Source organism: Erpetoichthys calabaricus, chromosome 8, assembly GCF_900747795.2.
Source record: "Erpetoichthys calabaricus chromosome 8, fErpCal1.3, whole genome shotgun sequence".
NCBI classification, from domain to species: Eukaryota; Metazoa; Chordata; class Cladistia; order Polypteriformes; family Polypteridae; genus Erpetoichthys; species Erpetoichthys calabaricus.
Window position 1 is genome coordinate 183,599,047 of NC_041401.2, and position 23,876 is coordinate 183,622,922.

Sequence of the window (23,876 nt, forward strand, 5' to 3'; positions counted from 1 at the left end):
AATTATTAGATACTTTCAACCTACAAATCCTATCTATCTATTATATAGATCCTTTCCTATTTCATTATTAATGAAACTTCATGCCTTTCGTATTTATTTATGAAATAAATATCTGTCTATTGGTCTATGATATAGTGCCTTTACTACTTTCCTATTAAATAAAAAACAGATTTCTTTCTTATCTAGCAATTATATAGTGCCTTTATTAAATGTGAGCATGTGCTGTGTGACACTCAGGGCGCATGCAGCCTCCCTATCCTACAGACCAAGGCCTTCTCTGCTGGCCTAAAAAAATATCTGAATCACAAACTGATGTTAATTATATTTTGTCCATGAATACTTATTAAATAATTCCAAATAGTCTGTCCGCTTCCTTTCATAGCTTTTCCAATGGCTGTGCTGCTTCCAGACATGTATTTTCGTATTAAAGCATTTAACCAATCACATTTCAGCCATCATTTGTTGCCAGGCAGGGTCAAAGTCAAAGAAGTTTGCCAGGAGGCCTTCACAATCCGTTCTGCAGGCCCTCTAACACAAAATAAATGTCGATTAAACTGTTGCTTCAACCAATCAGATTTTGAGTTGGTTTCACTAGAGCCCTCTAGCAGGCGTACGGCAATGTCACCGTATTCAGAGCCGTTGATTGGATAGGATGGTGTAATATAAAAATCTGAATGAGAGCATCATGGGGCAGCTGTACACATTGGTATGTTTGGCGGTGAGCATTCCCGTGTCCACTGCTTCTGTCGAGCGGACATTTTTAGCCCTAAAGCAAATTAAAACTTATGCCAGAAATTGGTTTGACTTTAAGCATTAGCTTCGATGGCGATAGAAAGGGACTTCGTGATGGAACTGAAGCGCAAGGATAATCTGTACGACAGAGTAATTGAACTGTTTCTGAGGAAAGAGAGGAGGATGGATTTTGTTTACAAATAATCCGAATTTTTGGTGAGTAAAATGTTGCGATTTTTCTAAATAATATTGCAAGTTTATGAGTTATTATTGATGTTTTTTATGTGTGTCGTGGGCTGTAGCTGCAGTAGAAAGGAACTTGTTCACCCCTGGTTTATCAATTCAATAAAGGCATTAACTGTGGCTACAGGAGTTATCTATTTGTGATGCCACGGCTCTTTATACTGTATTTCTGCATATTAAGATGGTTTTTATAACCATAAATTAGTTTTGGAGGGCCGGGTTGATTCAGACGGAGCACTACTGAAGGCCTAGGTGTGAAATGCACGGTCCGCCACTGCTACAGACAGATGTGAGACAGCAGTTCTGTCCAGCACACACCTTTATTTCACGTGGGGAAGCGTTTTTCCTTTGCTCCCCACTACACGGCACAGTACACAAAGCACCAAAGATAATAAACAGTCCCTTCTTCTCTCTCCTCTTTTCTTCTGCCACCTCCACTCCTCTCCTAGAAAGCTTTGTCCTCCTCCTCCTGATTCTGGCTTCTTGAATGGAGTGAGGTGGCCCCTTTTATAGGGCACTCGGAAGTGCTCCTGGTGCTCCCAAACCTTTTTCCGGCAGCACTTCCGGGTGTGGTGGAAGTGTTGCAGCCCAGGATTCAGGAACTATCCAGGCACCCCCTGGAGGTGACCATAAGCCCCAGCAGGGTTGAACTTCTAAGCTCCAAACGTGTGGCCCCTCTGTAGGCCAGGAGGGTGGCCCTCTGTCATGTTCCGGGGGAGGTATTGCCCCGAGAATGCCCTCTCCCCCAGTCCATCCATTACCGGGGAGAACCGGCCGTGGCCCCAGATGTCACTTCAGTCTTTATTCAGCATGCTGCATATTAATCTACAGATTTTAAGTCATCATTCTTTCCCTGCACAATGTTGGTTCTTGTCTTTGCCCAGGGATGCCAGGATAGTCCATGGCCGTTGTATCGCTAAATGAATTAAGTAGGTTTAAACATGGATTAATAGAATTGCATTATGTTTAAAATGTTAATGAATGTTACCTTTTTCGCCTGATATGCCCAATTCTCCTTTTGATCCTTTGATTCCAGGCAACCCTTATAAAAATATAAAAGTGTTTATGAATAAACTTGAAGTAAAAAGAGAGAAACTAAAAACAGGCCTGGACAGATGTGTTAAGTTTATTGGGCCATTATTTTCACTCCAAAACTACATCTAAATTGTATAAGAGTTTAGATGGGTGATTATGGATATATTTAGGTGATGCTCAGAAAATAATATCAATTCATTTTAATATAAGGGATTGAAAATCTCACATCTCTGAACACAAAATAGAAATATAATAAAGTTTAACACAGTAAACACAAAATAATATTTAGTAGAATTAAATAAAAAATCAAAAAATCAAAAATACAATATAAAAAGGATGTGTTTATTATAAATAATATTGCACAATTGAGAGATAACTAGGGGCAGCACACAAACTGAAATTAATTGAGGAAAGCTTTGAAAATTACAAAGCCAAAAATCACATTCCAAAACCTCAAAATCTAAACAATAATCACAAATGTTAAATCCGTAGAGTTGAGTGGAAAGAGCACACACTTACTAAATTAAAAAAGAATACAAGAATAAAGTAAGAGGAGCAAAAGAACACAGTTGTAGGGCAGAAAATGCCACAACAAAGAGGCTGTGGCAACAAGTGTCTTATATAACATTTAGCATTAGCTAACCACAGCTGTAATGACCGCTGTTACTTGATATCACAGATTATAGTCAAAACACTTTAGATAATTAACCTAATAATAACAATACAATTTTTTTTAAATAGTTTACTTATTATAAGCTGTTTTTTTTTTTCCTTCCCTATGTGTTCTCAGTACATGTTAGATATGGAATATGGGGTTTTAGATCTCAAGGAAGGAATATGATCTTTGCATCAATTCCTTCCTTTATGTAATATTTAAAAAGATGAATTTTCTTCTTCTTCTTTCGGCTGCTCTCATTAGGGTTCGCCACAGCGGATCATCTTCTTCCATATCTTTCTGTCCTCGTCATCTTGTTCTGTTACACCCATCACCTGCATGTCCTCTCTTACCACATCCATAAACCTTCTCTTAGGCCTTCCTCTTCTCCTCTTCCCTGACAGCTCTATCCTTAGCACCCTTCTCCCAATATACTCATCTCTCCTCTGCACATGTCCAAACCAATGCAATCTCGCCTCTCTGACTTTGTCTCCCAACTGTCCAACTTGAGCTGACCCTCTAATGTCCTTATTTCTAATCCTGTCCATCCTCGTCACGCTCAATGTCAATCTTAGCATCTTTAACTCTGCCACCTCCAGCTCTGTCTCCTGCTTTCTGGTCAGTGCCACCGTCTCCAAATCATATAACTGTAATGAATTATTATTATTATTATATAGCTGGTCTCACTACCGTCCTGTAGACCTTCCCTTTCACTCTTGCTGATACCCGTCTGTCACAAATTACTCCTGACACTCTTCTCCACCACTCCACCCTGCCTGCACAAGTTAAACCTTCTAGGTTCTTCTTCTTCTTCTTTTGGCTGCTCCTGTTAGGGGTTGCCACAGCGAATCATCTTCTTCCATATCTTACTGTCCTTTGCATCTTGCTCTGTCACACCCATCACCTTCATGTCCTCTCTCACCACATCCATAAACCTTCTCTTAGGCCTTCCTCTTTTCCTTTTTCCTGGCAGTTCTATCCTTAACATCCTTCTCCCAATATACTCAGCATCTCTCCTCTGCACATGTCCAAACCAGCACAATCTCGCCTCTCTGACTTTGTCTCCCAACCGTCCAACTTGAGCTGACCCTCTAATGTCTTCATTTCTAATCCTGTCCATCCTCATCACACCCAATGCAAATCTTAGCATCTTTAACTCTGCCACCTCCAGCTCTGTCTCCTGCATGGTCAGTGCCACCGTCTCCAACCGATATAACATAGCTGGTCTCACTACCGTCCTGTAGACCTTCCCTTTCACTCTTGCTGATACCCGTCTGTCACAAATTACTCCTGACACTCTTCTCCACCCACTCCACCCTGCATGCACTCTCTTCTTCACCACTCAATCCCCATTACTCTGTACTGTTGATCCCAAGTATTTAAACTCATCCACCTTTGCCAACTCTATTGCTTGCATCCTCACCATTCCAAAAAAAAGTTTAATAGCATCTTATCATGACACCATTTTGTTTTTGAGTAAGGCATCACTATTTTTTAGTGATCACACTGACTGTTGCCACGACCATCCTTCCCAGAATCACACATAATAGAGTACCTTCATAAAGGGGGCCACATTCTACATTCTAATGCAGAACATCCAGTATTGGGATTCCTGTAGTGGTGTGTGTTCCTTTATTTTGATGTCTCTATTTCTGGTTACAAAGAAATATTTTCCTGGTTTTCCAGACTTTGATTTTTGGTTTGTGATTTAAATTTGACAACCTGATCGTTTGAATATTCTGGTTAGGACCTTTGCCTGTGATTTTTTTGTAACCTCATCTAATCTCCTGTTCCTGTTCATTTAAAACTTCTACTGTCTTGTGCTGAGTCAGCACAATTAGCAGTAATTATTAAGCACAACATCAAAGGGGTAAAATACAACAAAGCAAAAGAATAACAAAACAAAACAACACAAAACCTAAGGAAGGACTCATCTCGCTCCTAACTCTGGTGGCTTTTCAACCACCATGAGGTTTGTAGTTTCAAACCAACAAACTCAATTCTTTGTAAAACTGCCCCGCTACCTGAATCCGGTGTGCTGTCAGTGGAGTTTAACAAACGCATGAAATGGCTGCGGTGCCCCAAGAAGAGAGCTGGGAACCAAGTCTGTGTTGCTCTACCTGTCTCCCAAGACATCAACGTAACATACTAACAATTCTTGTTACTTTTTGTTGTCTATTTGTGGTTTATGTCCTGTTATGTAGTGTTTTAATTAGTGAATAAACACTAACTGCACAAAGAACTGTACTCTTAATGGGTGGGCTAAGACTTCTGCACAGTTTTTTATCAATAAGTAATTCAAGTTTCAAATGAAGGCTACCTGCTAAGCCTTTCTCCCCCAGGCCTCCTTTATCTCCTCGTTCTCCTTTGATTCCAGGGGGTCCCCGTTCTCCATTTGATCCACTATTCCCAGAATAACCTGTCAAATAGAAAAGACGGCAACGAATTAGAAAACTATATATGGCTCCTGCTTTTGAAGTCATGTTTAATTAAAGGAAATAATATCCAGAAACATATAATGTACTAAAAATATTAAGAACATTTTTGAATGTTTTCATGAGATGCTTATGGTCTGTTAGGTGCAAAACGTTCTTTAATTAACATAACACAAGTTGAGTAACACTAAGAGACGGTGAATTGAGGAAATAACAACCCTGCTACTTAAAAGAGCTGGGATGCTGAGTAAAATGTAAAAAATAAAGCAGAATTTGACGATATGCAAATCATCCATCCATTATCCAACCCGCTATATCCAAACTACAGGGTCACAGGGGTCTGCTGGAGCCAACCCCAGCCAACACAGGGCACAAGGTAGGAAACAAACCCCAGGCAGGGCGCCAGCCCACACACACTAAGGACAATTTAGAATCGCCAATGCACCTAACCTGCATGTTTTTGGACTGTGGGAGGAAACCCATGCAGACACGGGGAGAACATGCAAACTCCACGCAGGAAGGACCTGGGAAGTGAACCCGGGTCTCCTAACTGCGAGGCAGCAGCGCTACTCACTGCGCCACCGTGCTGAAACGGAGAAACTCGACTATCATTTTATATTATATTATATTATATTATATTATATTATATTATATTATATTATATTATATTATATTATATTATATTTTATTTTATATGCTCCAAACGTTTTTGAAACGTAGTGCTGGGATCAAATTTTCAATGAGCGTATATTTTTCGTGAAACTATAAAATTTCTCAGTTTCAACATTTGATATGTTGTCTTTCTTCTATTTTCAATTAAATAAGGGTTTAAATGATTTGCAAGTCATCACATTCTGTTTCATTTTACATTTTACACAGATGTTTGGAAACAGGGTTGTAATTATATCTAAAGAATTGTCTAATATTCAGACAGCTGTAAAAGGCAACTGGTGTGATTTAGAGACAATGGCCGTCACTCTTGGTCCAGTGTCTCCTTCAGTTCTTTTATTTTTGGCCACTTCTGCTTCCCACTGATAAACTTAATGTAGGAAAATCAGAAGGACATGTGATTCATTATCTGTTTTATTATATTTATATAACCTTAGTACAACACAGAATGGAAAAACCATGATTTTTTTTCTCATTTTTAAATCTGTAAAAGTTAATGTTATATTACCTCTTTCTCCCTTATCTCCCTTCATGCCAGCAACTCCTTGTGCTCCAGTGGACCCTGTATAAACAGAATTATTTATTAAAAATTATGAATAGAGAAACACGACAACACCATTTTGAACACTTGTTTGAACTTTTTTTTGGGATTTTCCTCCTAGCCACTAGGGGGCTACACTACCTGCATACTAGAACTTTTCACAGGAACTTACTTTCAACATTCTTCTTTGTGTCTTTCTACACCAGGAGCATTGGCACGCTAAGTGACTCAGCAGATCAGGGCAACTGTTGCCCTAGATGACCACTCAAGGGGGCATCCTCATTTAACAGCTGCTATGCCTGAGCCTGAGAATTTGAGATTGACGGATATAAACTTTAAAATGTGCGTTTGAAAAATCCTCTCCCTGTCCTTCTGGTGCTTAGATTCTTTTCTTCTTTTATTTGTCCTTTGATTTTTGGTTTACAATTTCAGCTTAGTTCTTCTGATTGGTTTGATTTCTAGCTTTGACCTCAGCTTGTTTAGTCCATGTTTATTGTCCAGTCCTATTCCTCAGTAAATATTTAGGCAGGTTTTATCTCTGACTTATGTCAACTATTATTTTATACTAGCCAATCCGCGGTGTAGCATACGCCGCATAATTATTTATTGATGGGTAAACACTTCCTGAAAGACACAGTTGTCCAAATGGGGTGGGTCTGAGGATGCGACTGTGAGTGAATGAAAAGATGGAACTCTGGAGAGAGCAACATACAATTGTCCGTGACTGAGAACTGGCTCTGTCTTGCATCTTGCCTGCCATGGTCGGCCGCCTTAGCGAATTATATATATAAATAGAAGATTATACCATAGAATGCACAGCATAACAGTAAACTAATATAAAAACATTGAATAACACTGAGAAAACCTTGAACAACAGAGAAAACTTAACACTGCAAGAGTCTGCACTATAGTGCTACGAACCGCTCGGTAAAAACACTTTTTTAATGAGTTTTAAGCAAAGGGAAAAAAATGAACATTTGAAAAATCCATAATTTAATAAACCACCAAGTAAAGTAACATTGCAACAATGCACGCTACGAACCGATCGCTGTAAACAGAAGTGAAAACAAAAATCAAGCCCGGTGCATTCTTTAACTGCCTTCTCTGCCTTATGCGTCCAGCCCCCTCTCTCTCGCGTGCGTGTGTGTGTCTCTCTCGCGCGCCTCTGTGTGTGTGTGTGTCTCTCTCTCTCTCCCGCGCCTGTGTGTGTGTGTGTGTGTGTGTGTGTGTCTCTCTCTCTCTCTGCACAGGTAATGTAGAGGGAGAGACTGAAGACGTGCGGAAATCATCAGCTCGCATGTCTGCTTAGTGAATTGTTGGTGGGCGGGGCTCTGTGAGTTGGCGGGCGTGGCTCTGTCTTGCGTCTTGCCTGCCATGGTGTCGTGTGCCTGTGCGTCTGTGTCTCTCTCTCGCGCGCCTGTACAGTAATCCCTCCTCCATCGCGGGGGTTGCGTTCCAGAGCCACCCGCGAAATAAGAAAATCCGCGAAGTAGAAACCATATGTTTATATGGTTATTTTTATATTGTCATGCTTGGGTCACAGATTTGCGCAGAAACAAAGGAGGTTGTAGAGAGACAGGAACGTTATTCAAACACTGCAAACAAACATTTGTCTCTTTTTCAAAAGTTTAAACTGTGCTCCATGACAAGACAGAGATGACAGTTCAGTCTCACAATTAAAAGAATGCAAACATATCTTCCTCTTCAAAGGAGCAAACAAATCAATAGGGCTGTTGGCTTTTAAGTATGCGAAGCACCGCGGCACAAAGCTGTTGAAGGCGGCAGCTCACACCCCCTCCGTCAGGAGCAGACAAAGAGAGAGAGAGAGAGAGTTTGTTTTTCAAGCAAAAATCAATACGTGCCCTTCGAGCTTTTAAGTATGCGAAGCACCGTGCAGCATGTCCTTCAGGAAGCAGCTGCACACAGAAGGTAGCAACGCCCTATCGTCTAGGTGTGCGAACAGCCCCCCTGCTCACACCCCCCTACGTCAGCGCAAGAGAGACAGAGAGAAAGTAAGCTGGGTAGCTTCTCAGCCATCTGCCAATAGCGTCCCTTGTATGAAATCAACTGGGCAAACCAACTGAGGAAGCATGTACCAGAAATTAAAAGACCCATTGTCCGCAGAAACCCGCGAAGCAGCGAAAAATCCGCGATATATATTTAAATATGCTTACATATAAAATCCGCGATGGAGTGAAGCCGCGAAAGGCGAAGCGCGATATAGCGAGGGATCACTGTATGTGTGTGTGTGTGTGTGTGTGTCTCTCTCACATGCCTGTGTATGTGTGTGTCTCTCTCTCGCGCGCACCTGTATGTGTCGCTCTCTCTCTCTGGCTCGCTCGCTACACAGGTATTGCACAGGCAGAGACTGAAGACGTGCGGAAATCAGAGGCACGCATGGCTGCTTAGTGAATTGTTGGTGGGCGGGGCTCTGTGAGTTGGTGGGCGTGGCTCTGTCTTGCGTCTTGCCTGCCATGGTGTCGCGCACCTGTGCGTGTGTGTCTCTCTCTCGCGTGCCTGTATGTGTGTGTCTCTCTCGCATGCCTGTGTATGTGTGTGTGTCTCTCTCGTGCGCCTGTGTGTGTCGCTCTCTCTCTCTCTCTGGCTCTCTCGCTCGCTCGCTTGTTGCACAGGTAATGCACAGGGAGAGACTGAAGACGTGCGGAAATCATCAGCGCGCATGGCTGCTTAGTGAACTTTTGGTGGGCGGGGCTCTGTGAGTTGGCAAGCGTGGCTCTATCTTGCGTCTTGCCTGCCATAGTCGACTGCTTTAGTGAATTATGTTGGCGGGTGTGGCTCTGTCTTGCGTCTTGCCTGCCATGGTCGGCTGCTTTAGTGAATTATATATATATAGAGTAGACAAATGTTTTCCGTGTTCCTGCAGGACCATCTAAGATGAAGCATGTTTGTCGCGGATGCGAATCGCTGTATGCAGCGTGTAAAACAATTTGCGATGGTGGATGCGGTCGTGCGTCGTAACCGAAAAGAATAATGAAAAGTCAACGTGGCTCAGAGGTGCATGTGGACTGTAGCAGAGACAAAAGCGACTGAGGTGGTGTTTGGTGAGTTGTTGCGTCCGGGCACATGAGCAGGCAGTGTGAATGCCTCGAGAGCGAGGGTGGACGCGGGCTGAGGAATAAGGACAGTTTGTGAGTTAGCAGCTGCGATAGTTTTACACTCCAGTACATTGCGGTGAATGCTGGTAACAGTCTGGTGGGTCTTAGAGTTGGTGGGTGGGGCTCTGTAAGTTGGCGGGCGTGGCTATGTCGTGCGTATCCCATGGTTGTCTTGCGTGCCCTGGTCGGCTGCTTAGTGAATTATATATATAGATATTATTTTTATGCTTTACTATATACTAGGGGGGACACAAAAATAATGACATTTTTTTGGCTGGAGGTCCATTAGTTCCGATGTTTGCCACTAGATGCGCCTACTAGACTGCCGTCTGCATCATTTGGCCAAGTGACCTCCTTGGGGAAAGGTCTGTAAGGTCAGTGTCATTTTTTTCTTGAGCTTCAGTTACTGACTTTGTCAATTTTGTGATGGCAGACTTGAAAGAATAACGTGTGTGCATCAAGCAGAAGCTGTCACAATGCTTTAAGAGGCTTTCAAAGAAGAAGCTTTGAGCCAGGTAAGCAACTGCGTAGAGAAAATGACCCGAATTACGGTGATCAGGCGAGCAGCTTCTACATCACTACAACACTCCTGGACATACACAATTGAGTGTGTGGAAGTTCCTCATGAAAAATGGGATGACAATAGTTCCCCTCTATTCCCTGGATCTTGCATCCTCCGATTTTTTCTTATTTCCAAGAATGAAGAGGGACCTTAAAGGAAATCATTTTCAAGATGTAGAGGAGGTCAAGAAGCAAATGACAGAGGCACTGAAGGCTATCATTTTGCAAGAGTTTCAGAACAGTTTTGAACAAGTATATTGTGTCTCTGGGAGAGTATTTTAAAAGTGATTACATTTTGGAAATGTTCAGAGAAATATACAATTTTTTTCAAAAAATAAGTTCTTGTTATTTTGTATTTTAAATGCTGATTATCATTTATTTTGATCCTTATGTGGTTAATTATGTGTTGTCACGTATGCACGTCAGAGGGTCACCTTCCAAGTTCTTCACTTAGGTATGTCATACCAACCTAAGCGGAGAGGGGACGCTGCCTCCGCCAACTACCTTCTCTTCTTTTGGTTTCAAAGCGCAGAAAGACCATCCAGTAAGGGCAACTTCTCCTAGTACCTCTGCTATAAAAATGAGACAGCATGGAGGGAGGCATCACTTATGCCTTAAGAGACCCAAGGAGAGGAGCTCCACAGCTGGACAGAGAGATGTTGTTAAAAGCCTTTGATAAACCCAATTGCTAAAGGACAGCCTTGTTTGGTGTCAAACTTTGCTGAATGCCATCATTCATTATTTTTCTTTAAATTCCTATAAGTAAACAGGGACAGCTGGGTTGGCACCCCAAAATTTGCATTTGTACCAGCCTGTTATTATTCGGATGACCACAGTATCCTGTACAGGATGGTCCAGATCTAATTATGCAACTGTTCCACTGACAACCGTCTCCCTGCCATTTTGGAATGCAGGGTAGGTGCTGCCATCTATCGGCAACAAAAAGAATTGTAAGTGAAATCTCTATGCGCAGGGCAGGTGCTGTGAATTCTCTATGTAATAAACTTAATATGTTATAGCGTAATGAAAATTGCATAATTAGATCTGGACCACCCTAAACATTTACAATTGAGATTTCATTTTGTCATGCTTTCATTTTTTTTTGTCTTTCTAATTAAAAATGTCCTCTTGGGGACAAATAAAATGTAAAGTATGTTCTAATTTTGGGTAATGACTTTAAGCTGGGGGCGGCATGTTGGCGCAGTAGTAGTTATTCTGCTTCGCTGTAAGGAGACCAGGGTGTGTGTCCTGGGTCCTCATTGTGGGGAGTTTGCATGTTCTCCACATGTCTGCGTGGGTTTCCTCCTGGTGCTCCAGGATCCTCTCACTGTCCAAAAGTTTGTTGAATTGGTGACAGTAAATTGGCCCCAGTGTGTGATGTGTGTGTGTTCAACCTGCAATGGGCTGGCACCCTGTCTAGGGTCTGATCCTTTGTTGTGCCCTATGCCAGCTGGAATAAGCCCCTGGTGAACCAGGACTGGATTAAGCAATTTAGAAAATGACATGGCTTCAGGATGGTTTTACCTAATAACTGTCATATTTCAACACAAAAGAGACGTAAAAGTGATTATCAGCCATCTTGGGCCTTAATTCCTAAACAAGAACACGTAAGGTTTATAAACAAACTATAAAAAGTAGATATTAGAAGTGAAACTGGCAGGTGGGACAGACATTTTAAGGTATTGCAAGAATGTTACAATTGGATGACAAAAATAAAAAATGGGAAGTGACATTTGTTCACTTGGTGCAAGTGGATGTATAGGAAATAGCTTAGTACTGGTTGAAAGAAAATGTTCTGCTAATAATTCAAGCTTCCCTTATTGATATCAACATTTAAAGGGCAAAATAACTTGAACTGTTTAACTCCTGAACCTAAGGAATAAAGGGAAATAGCAACTTCTGCTTCATCGAGTTCCTGTTTAAACTCATGGGCTTCATAAATACTCTGTCAGAAATAACAGGCAGTTTTATTGTCAGCATCTTACAGATTTACATGCTTCCCAGCAGATGATTCAACGTATTAAATATGGAACACACCATTTCTTCTTTACAAATTAGAAACTTTCTAAGAAACAGCCTGCCGAACTTCTCAAATCTTTTGTCAGTACCTACACTTGTATGTATTTACTCAGCCATGAGGAGAATTTCGGTAGAACTTCTATACTCTTATCAACTAATTTCACCGTGTGAACCTATAGTCGGTCTTAAGGAATGATGGGAAACGGACCTTTAAATCAATATAATAATAATAATAATAATAATATGCCCTGTGGTGCTGCCCGGGGTTTGTTTCCTGCCTTGCACCCTGTGTTGGCTGGGATTGGCTCCAGCAGAACCCCGTGACTCTGTAGTTAGGATATAGCGGGTTGGATAATGGATAGATGGATAATAATAATAATAATAATAATCCATCCATCCATCCATCCATTTTCCAACCCGCTGAATCTGAACACAGGGTCACGGGGGTCTGCTGGAGCCAATCCCAGCCAACACAGGGCACAAGGCAGGGACCAATCCCGGGCAGGGTGCCAACCCACCGCAGGACACACACAAACACACCCACACACCAAGCACACACTAGGGCCAATTTAGAATCGCCAATCCACCTAACCTGCATGTCTTTGGACTGTGGGAGGAAACCGGAGCGCCCGGACAAAACCCACGCAGACACGGGGAGAACATGCAAACTCCATGCAGGGAGGACCCGGGAATCGAACCCAGGTCCCCAGGTCTCCCAACTGCGAGGCAGCAGCGCTACCCACTGCGCCACCGTGCCGCCCATAATAATAATCATAATAATAATAATAATAATAATAATAATATGTCCTGCGGTGCTGCCCAGGGTTTGTTTCCTGCCTTGCGCCATGTGTTGGCTGGGATTGGCTCCAGCAGACCCCCATGACTCTGTAGTTAGGATATAGCGGGTTGGATAATGGATAGATGGATAATAATAATAATAATAATAATAATAATAATAATAATCATAATCATAATAATTCATTTTATTTATAAGGCACTTTAAATTTGTAGTAAACCTCATAGTCAGTCAGTCATTACCGAACCCGCTATATATAAATTTTGCGAATTTCCCATTGGGATTAATAAAGTATCTATCTATCTATCTATCTATCTATCTATCTATCTATCTATCTATCTATCTATCTATCTATCTATCTATCTATCTATCTATCTATCCTAACAAAGGGTCACGGGGGTCTGCTGGAGCCAATCCCAGCCAACACAGGGTGCAAGGCAGGAACAAATCCACCTAAACCTCAAAGTGCTACATAAAAATAATTTAAACAAAGACACAACAAGATAAAAACAAAGATAAAACAATAATTAGAGGCAATTCTGTTAATATGCTTTCCTAAATAGAAAAGTCCATCCATCCATTCATCCATTCTCCAACCCACTGAATCCTAAATATAGGGTCACGGTGGTCAGCTGGAGCCAATCCCAGCCAACATAGGGCGCAAGACAGGAACCAATCCCGGGCAGGGTGCCAACCCACTGTAGTAGAAAAGTCTTAAACTGTGTTTTCAGGTTCTCTGGTAGGGCATTCCAGAGTCGTGGAGCAGCAACTGCAAAGGTTCGGTCACCCATTGTACGAAGTTTGGTCATAGAGGGGTGAAGGCGGTAGGCATTTGCAAAATGGAGGTTTCTTATAGTGGATTGTAATATAAGGAGTTCCTTAAGGTATTGTGGAGCATTTCCATCGATACACTGATGAGTGATCAAACAAAGTTTGTATTCAATACGGAGGTGAATAGGGAGCCAGCGAAGTGACTGAAGGATTGGTGAAATGTGTTCATATTTCCGCACCCTCATTAGGATCCTTGCAGCACTATTTTGGATTTGTTGGAGCTTTTGAAGGCTCTTGTTGGGTATCCCAATGAGGAATGCATTACAATAATCCAGTCTGGAGGAGACAAAGGCATGAACCAGCTTTTCAGCATCACAAAGGGAGAGGTAGGGACGGAGTTTGGCTATGTTTCGAAGATGAAGGAATGCAATTTTACAGAGGTGGTGGACATGTGTATCAAATGACAAATGGGAGTAACAGAAGGAGAGAAAGTAATGGTATGGCCAGAAAAGGGAATACAATTTACAGAGGAACGAAGTGGATGGGGGTACCAATTAAAAGAGCTTCAGTTTTGGTGCTATTCAGCTTAAGAAAGTTCCTGGACATCCAAGCCTCAATCTCATCCAAGCAGAAGGAAAGAGTTGATGGAGGTGTAAGAGAAGTCGAATCTAGTCTCATATAGAGCTGCGTATCATCCACATAGCAATGGAATGAAATTCCTTACCTGCGGATGATGTGACCCAGGGGTAGTATATAGATATTAAAAAGGGTCGGCCCAAGGACTGATCCTTGTGGGACCCCACAGGTGACAGTGTGGGTACGAGATTTAGCATCCCCTAGGCCCACATTGTCAGCCCTATCTGTAAGACAGGACTCGAACCACTCCAAAGGAATGCCATAAATTCCAATCATATAGTGAAGACGATGGATGAGAACATTATGATCTACCGTATCAAATGCAGCTGTGAGATCCAGAAGGATAAGGAGTGATGGAGAGCCCTGGTCAGCGGCCATCAGGAGGTCATTGGTGACTCTGACCAGAGCTGTCTCTGTATTGCGAGAAGATCGGAAACCAGATTGAAATTTTTGAGGTGATTCTGAAACTGAACCAAAATCTCAAACAAGGAATGACATTCAATCATTCAGTGTGTAAAGCAAGGTGCAATTCAAATTCGATTAGACTAATTCTTATTATATCAGAGATTGGACTCTAACTGTGACTGTGATGTCCTCAAGCACTGGCCTCGCTAGGTCATATGTTTTGGGTTTGTCCTAAAATAAGCTAACCAGAAAACGCTGGGTTCACAATTATTCCTAATTTATTTAACCTCTTTAGCATTAGACCCAAGTGTTACTCGGGTTGCTAAAAGCTCTAGTCCTGAGTGTCAACAGTCTTGCTTAAGTGTTAGACCTGAGAATTACTCGAGTTGTAAATGTTAAAACAGCATTAGTCCCGAGTGTTTGATAGATAGATAGATAGATAGATAGATAGATAGATAGATAGATAGATAGATAGATAGATAGATAGATAGATAGATAGATAGATAGATAGATAGATAGATAGATAGATAGATAGATAGATAGATAGATAGATAGATAGATAGATAGATAGATAGATAGATAGATAGATAGATAGATACTTTATTAATCCCTAGGGGAAATTCACATAAATATATGAATATGTATAGGCATGTCATGTAAGAGTTAGGCCTGAGTGCTACCTGAGCACCTGAGGTATACGTGCCTTCTCCTCTCACATATTGGCGTGACTAGTAATAATGGCGTCTCATAAGAAGTATTTTTCAGCAGCCTCGATGTTGTACGTTCTTGAGAGTGATAAGAGCAGTGATCTTGAGGAGCCTTGTGGTGTAGCAGGTCCACGACTCAAAATGAAAGACCAGTTTTTAAATAATCCATTTGGCCGTGTCAGTCTCCGTGGGCGCAATCGTGCAGCCGCGCGGAGTTGATGAGGTAACTGGGGCAAGTCGCACCTGCACATGAGGGTTCACTCATTCTCAATTGCGTAATCGGCTTCCTGAGGCACTGCGCCCACAGAGCCATATAAGTATGAACCGGCACAGGAGAAAGGAAGGAGAAAAAAGACAGAAAAGAAGAAAATGAAAGAGGCTTAGAGAGCGAGAGTAGCATTGGGGTGAAAGACAGGACGAGCCAACCAGCTTAAAGAGAGAAGTCAGCGTGGTCAGGGGTCCCATGTGGAGAAAAGGATGGGCACTCGAGGGACGGATCGCACCCACTGAATGTGAGGAGTGGATTCAATCGAGGTGGAGTCCTCCCTAGGGATCCGAGGGACGACTGCGTGTGTGAGAAGGAAGATGAGAAGACAACCGACCCTGGCAAATGTCAGGGGTGGCAGCCAAGACGGGGGTCGGTAGTGTGAGGACCGTGGTGGCTGAAGTCTCTCCAGCCATGGGTAATAATAATTCTTTACATTTATATAGCGCTTTTCTCACTACTCAAAGAGCTCTCCATACAGGGAGGACCCGGGAAGCGAACCCAAAATCTCCTTACTGCAAAGCAGCAGCACTACCACTGAGCCAGCTGTGCTTGGCTGGTTTGCTCCATTGATGGCTGCAGGTTTTTATTCTTGTGTTTTAGCCTTGTTTTAAACATTTGGAATTAATTATTAACATTTTGAAGCACTGCACTTTCACTATGGACACTGTTTGGATTTGTTTTTGATTTAATAAAAGCACTTGCACCTTTTGCACCATCCCCTTGCTCAGTTTAATTTGTCCCCGTTAGACCACCTCATCCAGTTACATTACTGATGGTATTGGGTTCAAGGGCTCCTGAGCTTGGAAGATGGAGCATGGAGACGAACACGCACCGTCACAAGCCTCTCATCAGCAGTAGTGATGAAGAGAATCTGTCTTCAGGCAGTGAAATGGATGAATCTGAAAGTGTCACTCACACATTGCAAGTGTGATGTTCAAAAGCTGATCAGTCTGGAAAGAAAATCTACAAGGAATCGCATTACAGTAATCCCTCCTCCATCGTGGGGGTTGCGTTCCAGAGCCACCCACGAAATAAGAAAATCCGCAAAGTAGAAACCATATGTTTATATGGTTATTTTTATATTGTCATGCTTGGGTCACAGATTTGCGCAGAAACACAGGAGGTTGTAGAGAGACAGGAACGTTATTCAAACACTGCAAACAAACATTTGTCTCTTTTTCAAAAGTTTAAACTGTGCTCCATGACAAGACAGAGATGACAGTTCCGTCTCACAATTAAAAGAATGCAAACATATCTTCCTCTTCAAAGGAGTGCGTGTCAGGAGCAGAGACTGTCATAAAGACAGAGAAAGCAAACAAATCAATAGGGCTGTTTGGCTTTTAAGTATGCGAAGCACCGCGGCACAAAGCTGTTGAAGGCGGCAGCTCACACCCCCTCCGTCAGGAGCAGAGAGAGAGAGAGACAGAGAAAAACAAAGTCAAAAATCAATACGTGCCCTTTGAGCTTTTAAGTATGCGAAGCACCGTGCAGCATGTCCTTCAGGAAGCAGCTGCACACAGAAGGTAGCAACGTCCATATCGTCTAGGTGTGCGAACAGCCCCCCTGCTCACACCCCCCTACGTCAGCGCAAGAGAGAGAGAGAGAGAGAGAAAGTAAGTTGGGTAGCTTCTCAGCCATCTGCCAATAGCGTCCCTTGTATGAAATCAACTGGGCAAACCAACTGAGGAAGCATGTACCAGAAATTAAAAGACCCATTGTCCTCAGAAACCCGCAAAGCAGCGAAAAATCTGCGATATATATTTAAATATGCTTACATATAAAATCCGCGATGGAGTGAAGCCGCGAAAGGCGAAGCGCGATATAGCGAGGGATTACTGTACTATTATCCCGACTGTGATGTTGGATTGTGTATTTCATTGTGCTTCAAGATATACCACACAAAACACATGTTTTGACAGTAAATATTGTCATCCATCCATCCATCCATCCATCCATTTTCCAATCTGCTGAATCCGAACACAGGTTCACGGGGGTGAAAATGTTATAAGAGGGGCTCAAAGGTATGAGGATATGCATAATTAATCACCAATAATGTTTAAATTGTAAATTGAATGTGAATATAACATCTAATAGTGAAGTTGGGAAGGATATATGTACAATGTACAATTATGCCATAATACTAGTTAAGAACAAGTAATAATCATAGCAATAGAGCTATAATATTGTGTTACAACTATTATAACTTATAACAAGGGATCAGACACCAAAGGGTGGGGTACATATAGCAACATACTGAATGTAGAAATGTTATGAGTACCAAAGAATAGTAAAATCCATTAAGATGCTATATAGAATTATATTATCTGATGCTATGATATAACTGATGAAATATAATATTCACTATGTAGTAACACCATGTTAAATGTAACTGTCCAATTGTACTGTTTATTATTATTATTATAATTTTCACCATTACAAATATTTACCTACACTTGCGTATTAGACGGGTGAAGCAGGACCGAGATCGGCAGTACACTCCACGTCTTTACAAACATTCTTGAGGAGCTGTTTACATTGTAGAGGGGGATCGAGTACCTTTTACTTTGTGGATAAGATCCTCAGGACTTGTTTTGTCACAGATACAGTGACAAGGGGTGGTCTGTTATATGAATCTTGTTATAATATTGAGATTAATTGTCACTTTATCTGTTTAAACTGTATACATTCATTTCTTTTCTGTAAGCATGCAGAGCTGAGCCAGCATGAGGATAAGACAGACAGGTACAGCTGGAGGACTGTGTCAGCCTAAAGGAGAACTGAGTGTTATTTTAAACCTACTGTCTGATGTCAGCTAAAAGTTTGTACCCTTGTTTGGAAATGGACTCTGTGCCGTCTGGGGGCTTGCACGTGGAGAAATACTATAAAGTATCTTGGAGGATTGCCAGCCATTGGGAGACCCGACGACCTGGACTACAGAAGACTACGTCGAATTAGTCCGAGAAATCCTTCCTGCGCTGTGACGATGACTGCAAACTCCATACGCAAGGTCCCCACCCTTGGACTGAGTACTGCGGTGTGTTTCCCCCGTTAATTATGCAGCGTAAGCCGAAATTAAAGAAGCTAATTTAATCCTCGCTTTCATGTAATTTTATAAACCGTCATATTGAGCCGCCTGTACTTCCTTAGAAGACTGGCATCCTTCAACATCTGCAGTAAGATGCTGCAGATGTTCTATCAGATGGTTGTGGCGAGTGCCCTCTTCTACGCAGTGGTGTGCTGGGGAGGCAGCATTAAGAAGAAGGATGCCTCACGCCTGGACAAACTGGTGAGGAAGGCAGGCTCTATTGTTGGCATAGAGCTGGACGGTCTGACATCCGTAGCAGAGCAACGGGCACTCAGCAGGCTCCTATCAATTATGGAGAATCCACTACATCCATTAAACAGTGTCATCTCCAGACAGAGGAGCAGTTTCAGCGACAGACTGCTGTCACTGTCCTGCTCCACTGACAGACTGAGAAGATCATTCCTCCCCCAAACTATGCGACTCTTCAATTCCACCAGAGGGGGTAAACGTTGAACATTATTCAAGTTATTGTCTGTTTTTTACCTGCATTTTTTTATTACTCTTTAATTTAATATTTTTTGCTGCTGGAGTATGTGAATTTCCCCCTGGAATTAATAAAGTATCTATCTATCTATCTATCTATCTATCTATCTATCTATCTATCTATCTATCTATCTATCTATCTATCTATCTATCTATCTATCTATCTATCTATCTATCTATCTATCTATCTATCTATCTATCTATCTGTTATATAGTGCCTTTCACATCTATCTATCTATCTATCTATCTATCTATCTATCTATCTATCTATCTATCTATCTATCTATCTATCTATCTATCTATCTATCTATCTATCTATCTGTTATATAGTGCCTTTCACATCTATCTATCTATCTATCTATCTATCTATCTATCTATCTATCTATCTATCTATCTATCTATCTATCTATCTATCTATCTATCTATCTATCTATCTATCTATCTATTAAAAACTATTTTTCTATTAGTGTCCTGATAATTATTCAAGATGGTGGCACAGTCACTACTGCCTCATAGCTCCAGCTCATCAAATGCTGGCTTGTTGACGGATTGCAAGGCCTCTGCTTGTTCTCTGTGTAGTTTGACACATTTGGTTCATTAACCCTTTCGGCTTTTCTATCTATCTATTGCATGGGGTGGGAGGGATAATATCATTTATTTAAATTCAGGTTATTAAAAACACCGCAATTGAAAAAGAACACATTTCCAGAGAGCTAATACCTCTCTTCAGGAAACAGGGGGTCTGCTGGAGCCAATCCCAGCCAACACAGGGCACAAGGCAGGAACCAATCCCGGGCAGGGTGCGAACCCACCGCAGGACCCACACAAACACACCCACACACACACCAAGCACACACTAGGGCCAATTTAGAATCGCCAATCCACCTAACCTGCATGTCTTTGGACTGTGTGAGGAAACCGGAGTGCCCGGAGGAAACCCACGCAGACATGGGGAGAACATGCAAACTCCACGCAGGGTGGACCTGGGTCTCCTAACTGCGAGGCATTTGAATTATTATTATCATTTGTGTCATTATTATACTTTTTACACTTCTGAATTTGTACTTTAAGTGTTTTGCACTTATTATTATTACGGAGTATTATTTTGTCAGCACTCACAGTTGTACTCTGCTTATATTTCGGGCCTTTTATTTCTAACACATGATGAATAAATGTGTAACTTCTTCTCCTGCGTGTTCTGGTACTCTGTCTAATTGTCTGTGGCTACAGTTGTTAAAGGAAAGGAGACTATTGAAACACAGTCTCAGTCCACCTTTAAAGTGTGGTAAGAGTACAGTAATCCCTCCTCCATCGCGGGGGTTGCGTTCCAGAGCCACCCGCGAAATAAGAAAATCCGCGAAGTAGAAACCATATGTTTATATGGTTATTTTTATATTGTCATGCTTGGGTCACAGATTTGCGCAGAAACACAGGAGGTTGTAGAGAGACAGGAACGTTATTCAAACACTGCAAACAAACATTTGTCTCTTTTTCAAAAGTTTAAACTGTGCTCCATGACAAGACAGAGATGACAGTTCCGTCTCACAATTAAAAATGCAAACATATCTTCCCTCTTCAAAGGAGTGCTTGTCAGGAGCAGATCATGTCACAGAGATAGAAAAAAGCAAACAGATCAATAGGGCTGTTTTTCTTTTAAGTATGTGAAGCACCGTGGCACAAAGCTGTTGAAGGCGGCAGCTCACACCCCCTCTGTCAGGAGCAGACAAAGTGAGACAGTTTGTTTTTCAATCAAAAATCAATACGTGCCCTTCGAGCTTTTAAGTATGCGAAGCTCCGTGCAGCATGTCATTTCAGGAAGCAGCTGCACAAAAGATCACAACATGAAGATAATCTTTCAGCATTTTTAGACGAGGGTCCTTATCGTCTAGGTGTGCAAACAGCCCCCCTGCTCAATCCCCCTACGTCAGGATCAGAGAAAGTCAGCGCAAAAGAAAGAGAAAAGTAAAGAGAAAAGTAAGCCGGGTAGCTTCTCAGCCATCTGCCAATAGCGTCCGTTGTATGAAATCAACTGGGCAAACCAACTGAGGAAGCATGTACCAGAAATTAAAAGACCCATTGTCCACAGAAACCCGCGAAGCAGCGAAAAATCCGCGATATATATTTAAATATGCTTACATATAAAATCCGCGATGGAGTGAAGCCGCGAAAGGCGAAGCGCGATATAGCGAGGGATGACTGTATGTGATTTGGGCCATTTTGTTTATGTCTAAGTAATAAAAAGTAAAAAAGGGGAGAATACGGTCACTTTAGGACCTCAGCATGGCAAAACAGAAACCAACATCATGCAAGAGCGCAAAATCAAACGCAATCTCAGGTACTGCAACACAGCCAAGATCAGAAGCTTCAGAAGAATTCTGAGGGTGGTGGCGTCGACTGCAGATCAAGCTGAGCGGAGTTGTGTCAAGATGAAGTGAAACTGGGCTATTAGATAGAAATCTGAACCGTGGATTACCTGCCTCTCCTTTAGCACCCTTTTCACCAGTTCTTCCTTGGACCCCTGGGTTTCCTTAATGAAAATAAAACACACTTGTTAGAAAAATTACAGGCCAAACCAGGTAAAAGTGCAGGCATTTATAACACATGAGGCTAAACACAACAGACTCCTACCTGGAAGCCCATTGACACCAGGGTCTCCTTTGCTGCCTTTCAATCCACTTGGTCCAGGAGGACCTGGAAGACCATTTGATCCATTTGCTCCCGTTGTACCTGCACATATCATCGGGCCAGTTAGTAAATTTGGACTGGAAGAAGTAAGTGTACATTTACTGTACATTATATCCAAATATTTTATATTTGTATACTATATGTTATATAGTGCCTTTCCTATTGATCTAACAATTACATCATGATGTTCCTAGTTTATCTCTGATATAGTCTCTCTATCTCTCTCTATCTATCTTTTATTATATATTGGATTTTCACTCAGTCTACAGCATCTATTTGTCAGTGTTGTGCATGAACGAGTTCAGAAGAGCGCCTTCATTCAACAAGCTCATTTTTCTAAGAACAGTGAACGTAACGTAACGCATTTGCAAGTGAATAACTTGAATGTGAGTGAGTTCAGTCTTAGGTGAAATTCTGGATCTGGTTCAGGTCCCGATTAAACGTTTTGCCTTACCCTGTAATGTAGGGGGTGGAGCCAAATCTGAATACAGTATTTGGATAAGCACAAATAGTGGATTTTTATGAATATTCATTTTGTATGAATGTTTTATCATTTATTTATATTCAGAAAAAAATAATGTCAAATCAGTTAGGTCCAGTCTGTGTCTGCCTGCCTGTGCTTATGCTGCACCCCTGCTGACATGAGCACATGGTGAAGCTCCGCTTTCGTTTTTAGGAAAACGTTGTACTTCACAAGGCCATTTTATATTTTTCTCCATTGGACATGCAATATGTGATACGCGAATTGTGACCAGCAACGTAATCTGTTAGTTCACCAACACGCTGGCTCCACAGTCACCATTTGTGTCACACGGTTGGAAACAGAGCGGTCATTTATATGGATACTTGCATCTATTTAATTAAATTTAATTTAATTTGCATATATGGTTATACATGTGTGTTGCTGGGTATAACTCAATAAAGTGTATTTAAATTAAAAAGTCTTCATAATTATTGTATTTTATTCAAGAACACTGTAATAGCCTAATATAAAGCAAGCAAAATTGATAAAAGGAAACTCATGGGTCATTTATTCTCACTCCTTAAAAAATGCAAAATGAACTGAACATGAACTAGTTCAAAATTGAAATGGTGAACTATGAACGTGAATTTATTCATTTTAATCTGTGTGAACTGAGCTTGGGGCGGCATGGTGGCACAGTGGGTAGCGCTGCTGCCTCACAGTAAGGAGACCTGGGTTCACTTCCCGGGTCCTCCCTGCATGGAGTTTGCATGTTCTCCCCGTGTCTGCGTGGGTTTCCTCCCACAGTCCAAAGACATGCAGGTTAGGTGGATTGGTGATTCTAAATTGTGCTTGGTGTGGGTGTGTTTGTGTCCTGCGGTGGGTTGGCACCCTGCCTGGAAATTTGTTCCTGCCTTGTGCCCTTTGTTGGCTGGGATTGGCTCCAGCAGACCCCCGTGACCTTGTAGTTGGGATATAGTGGGTTGGATAATTGATGGATGGATGGCTGGATGAACTGAACTTTGAGTGAGTTTTTGTGAGGTGTGAACAACACTGTCTATTGTACAGTAGCATTACTAGATATCTATCAATTATAAATGTACTAGACAAAGAGCCCGTTTCGACAATGTAAGATGAAACGGGCACGAGTTTGTGTCAGCAGTGTATGAAGAACAAATGATAAGTAACGAAGAAGTTGTTTTGTAATGATTGTAGTCCGCTTTACTCATTACTGTACAGGCTTGTACTGTTAGTTGATGAATTTTCCAGACCTATAGTATAATATTCAATGATGAATGTTCCAGTACAATATGGAATAGTAATAAGTATAAGCACCACAAACCTGATATAGGTGTATTGAATGAACGCGTAATTGAATCAGAATGCGTAATTAGGCTCGAGCTGTAGTCGAAATCGCCTTTCAGGCCTCTAGAGCTTTAATCGAAGTCGCCTTTCTCTTTGAATTTTTGCGCCCGTTTTTTCGGGCAGCTGCGCAGAAGGCGACTGTGCATTCAGCTTCGGACGTGAGTGAGTGAGTGAGTGAGTGAGTGAGTGAGTGAGTGAGTGAGTGA

General features: G+C 41.8%; 1 protein-coding gene across 4 annotated transcripts in view; it reads right to left on the minus strand.

Annotated features, from left to right (window-relative positions):
* The window catches only part of marco (macrophage receptor with collagenous structure), an 89,640-nt gene that overhangs the window by 26,136 nt on the left and 39,628 nt on the right, over window positions 1–23,876 (minus strand). For 2 of the 4 annotated variants that reach the window (XM_051930753.1, XM_051930754.1), the window contains exons 13-17: window positions 21,786–21,884; window positions 21,631–21,684; window positions 6,278–6,331; window positions 4,986–5,084; window positions 1,964–2,017 (exon numbers count right to left, since the gene is read on the minus strand). In XM_051930753.1, coding sequence (XP_051786713.1) covers window positions 1,964–2,017; window positions 4,986–5,084; window positions 6,278–6,331; window positions 21,631–21,684; window positions 21,786–21,884 — 360 coding nt within the window. The remainder of the gene's footprint in view (window positions 1–1,963; window positions 2,018–4,985; window positions 5,085–6,277; window positions 6,332–21,630; window positions 21,685–21,785; window positions 21,885–23,876) is intronic. The other 2 variants (XM_051930756.1, XM_051930755.1) reach the window with 2 other exon arrangements.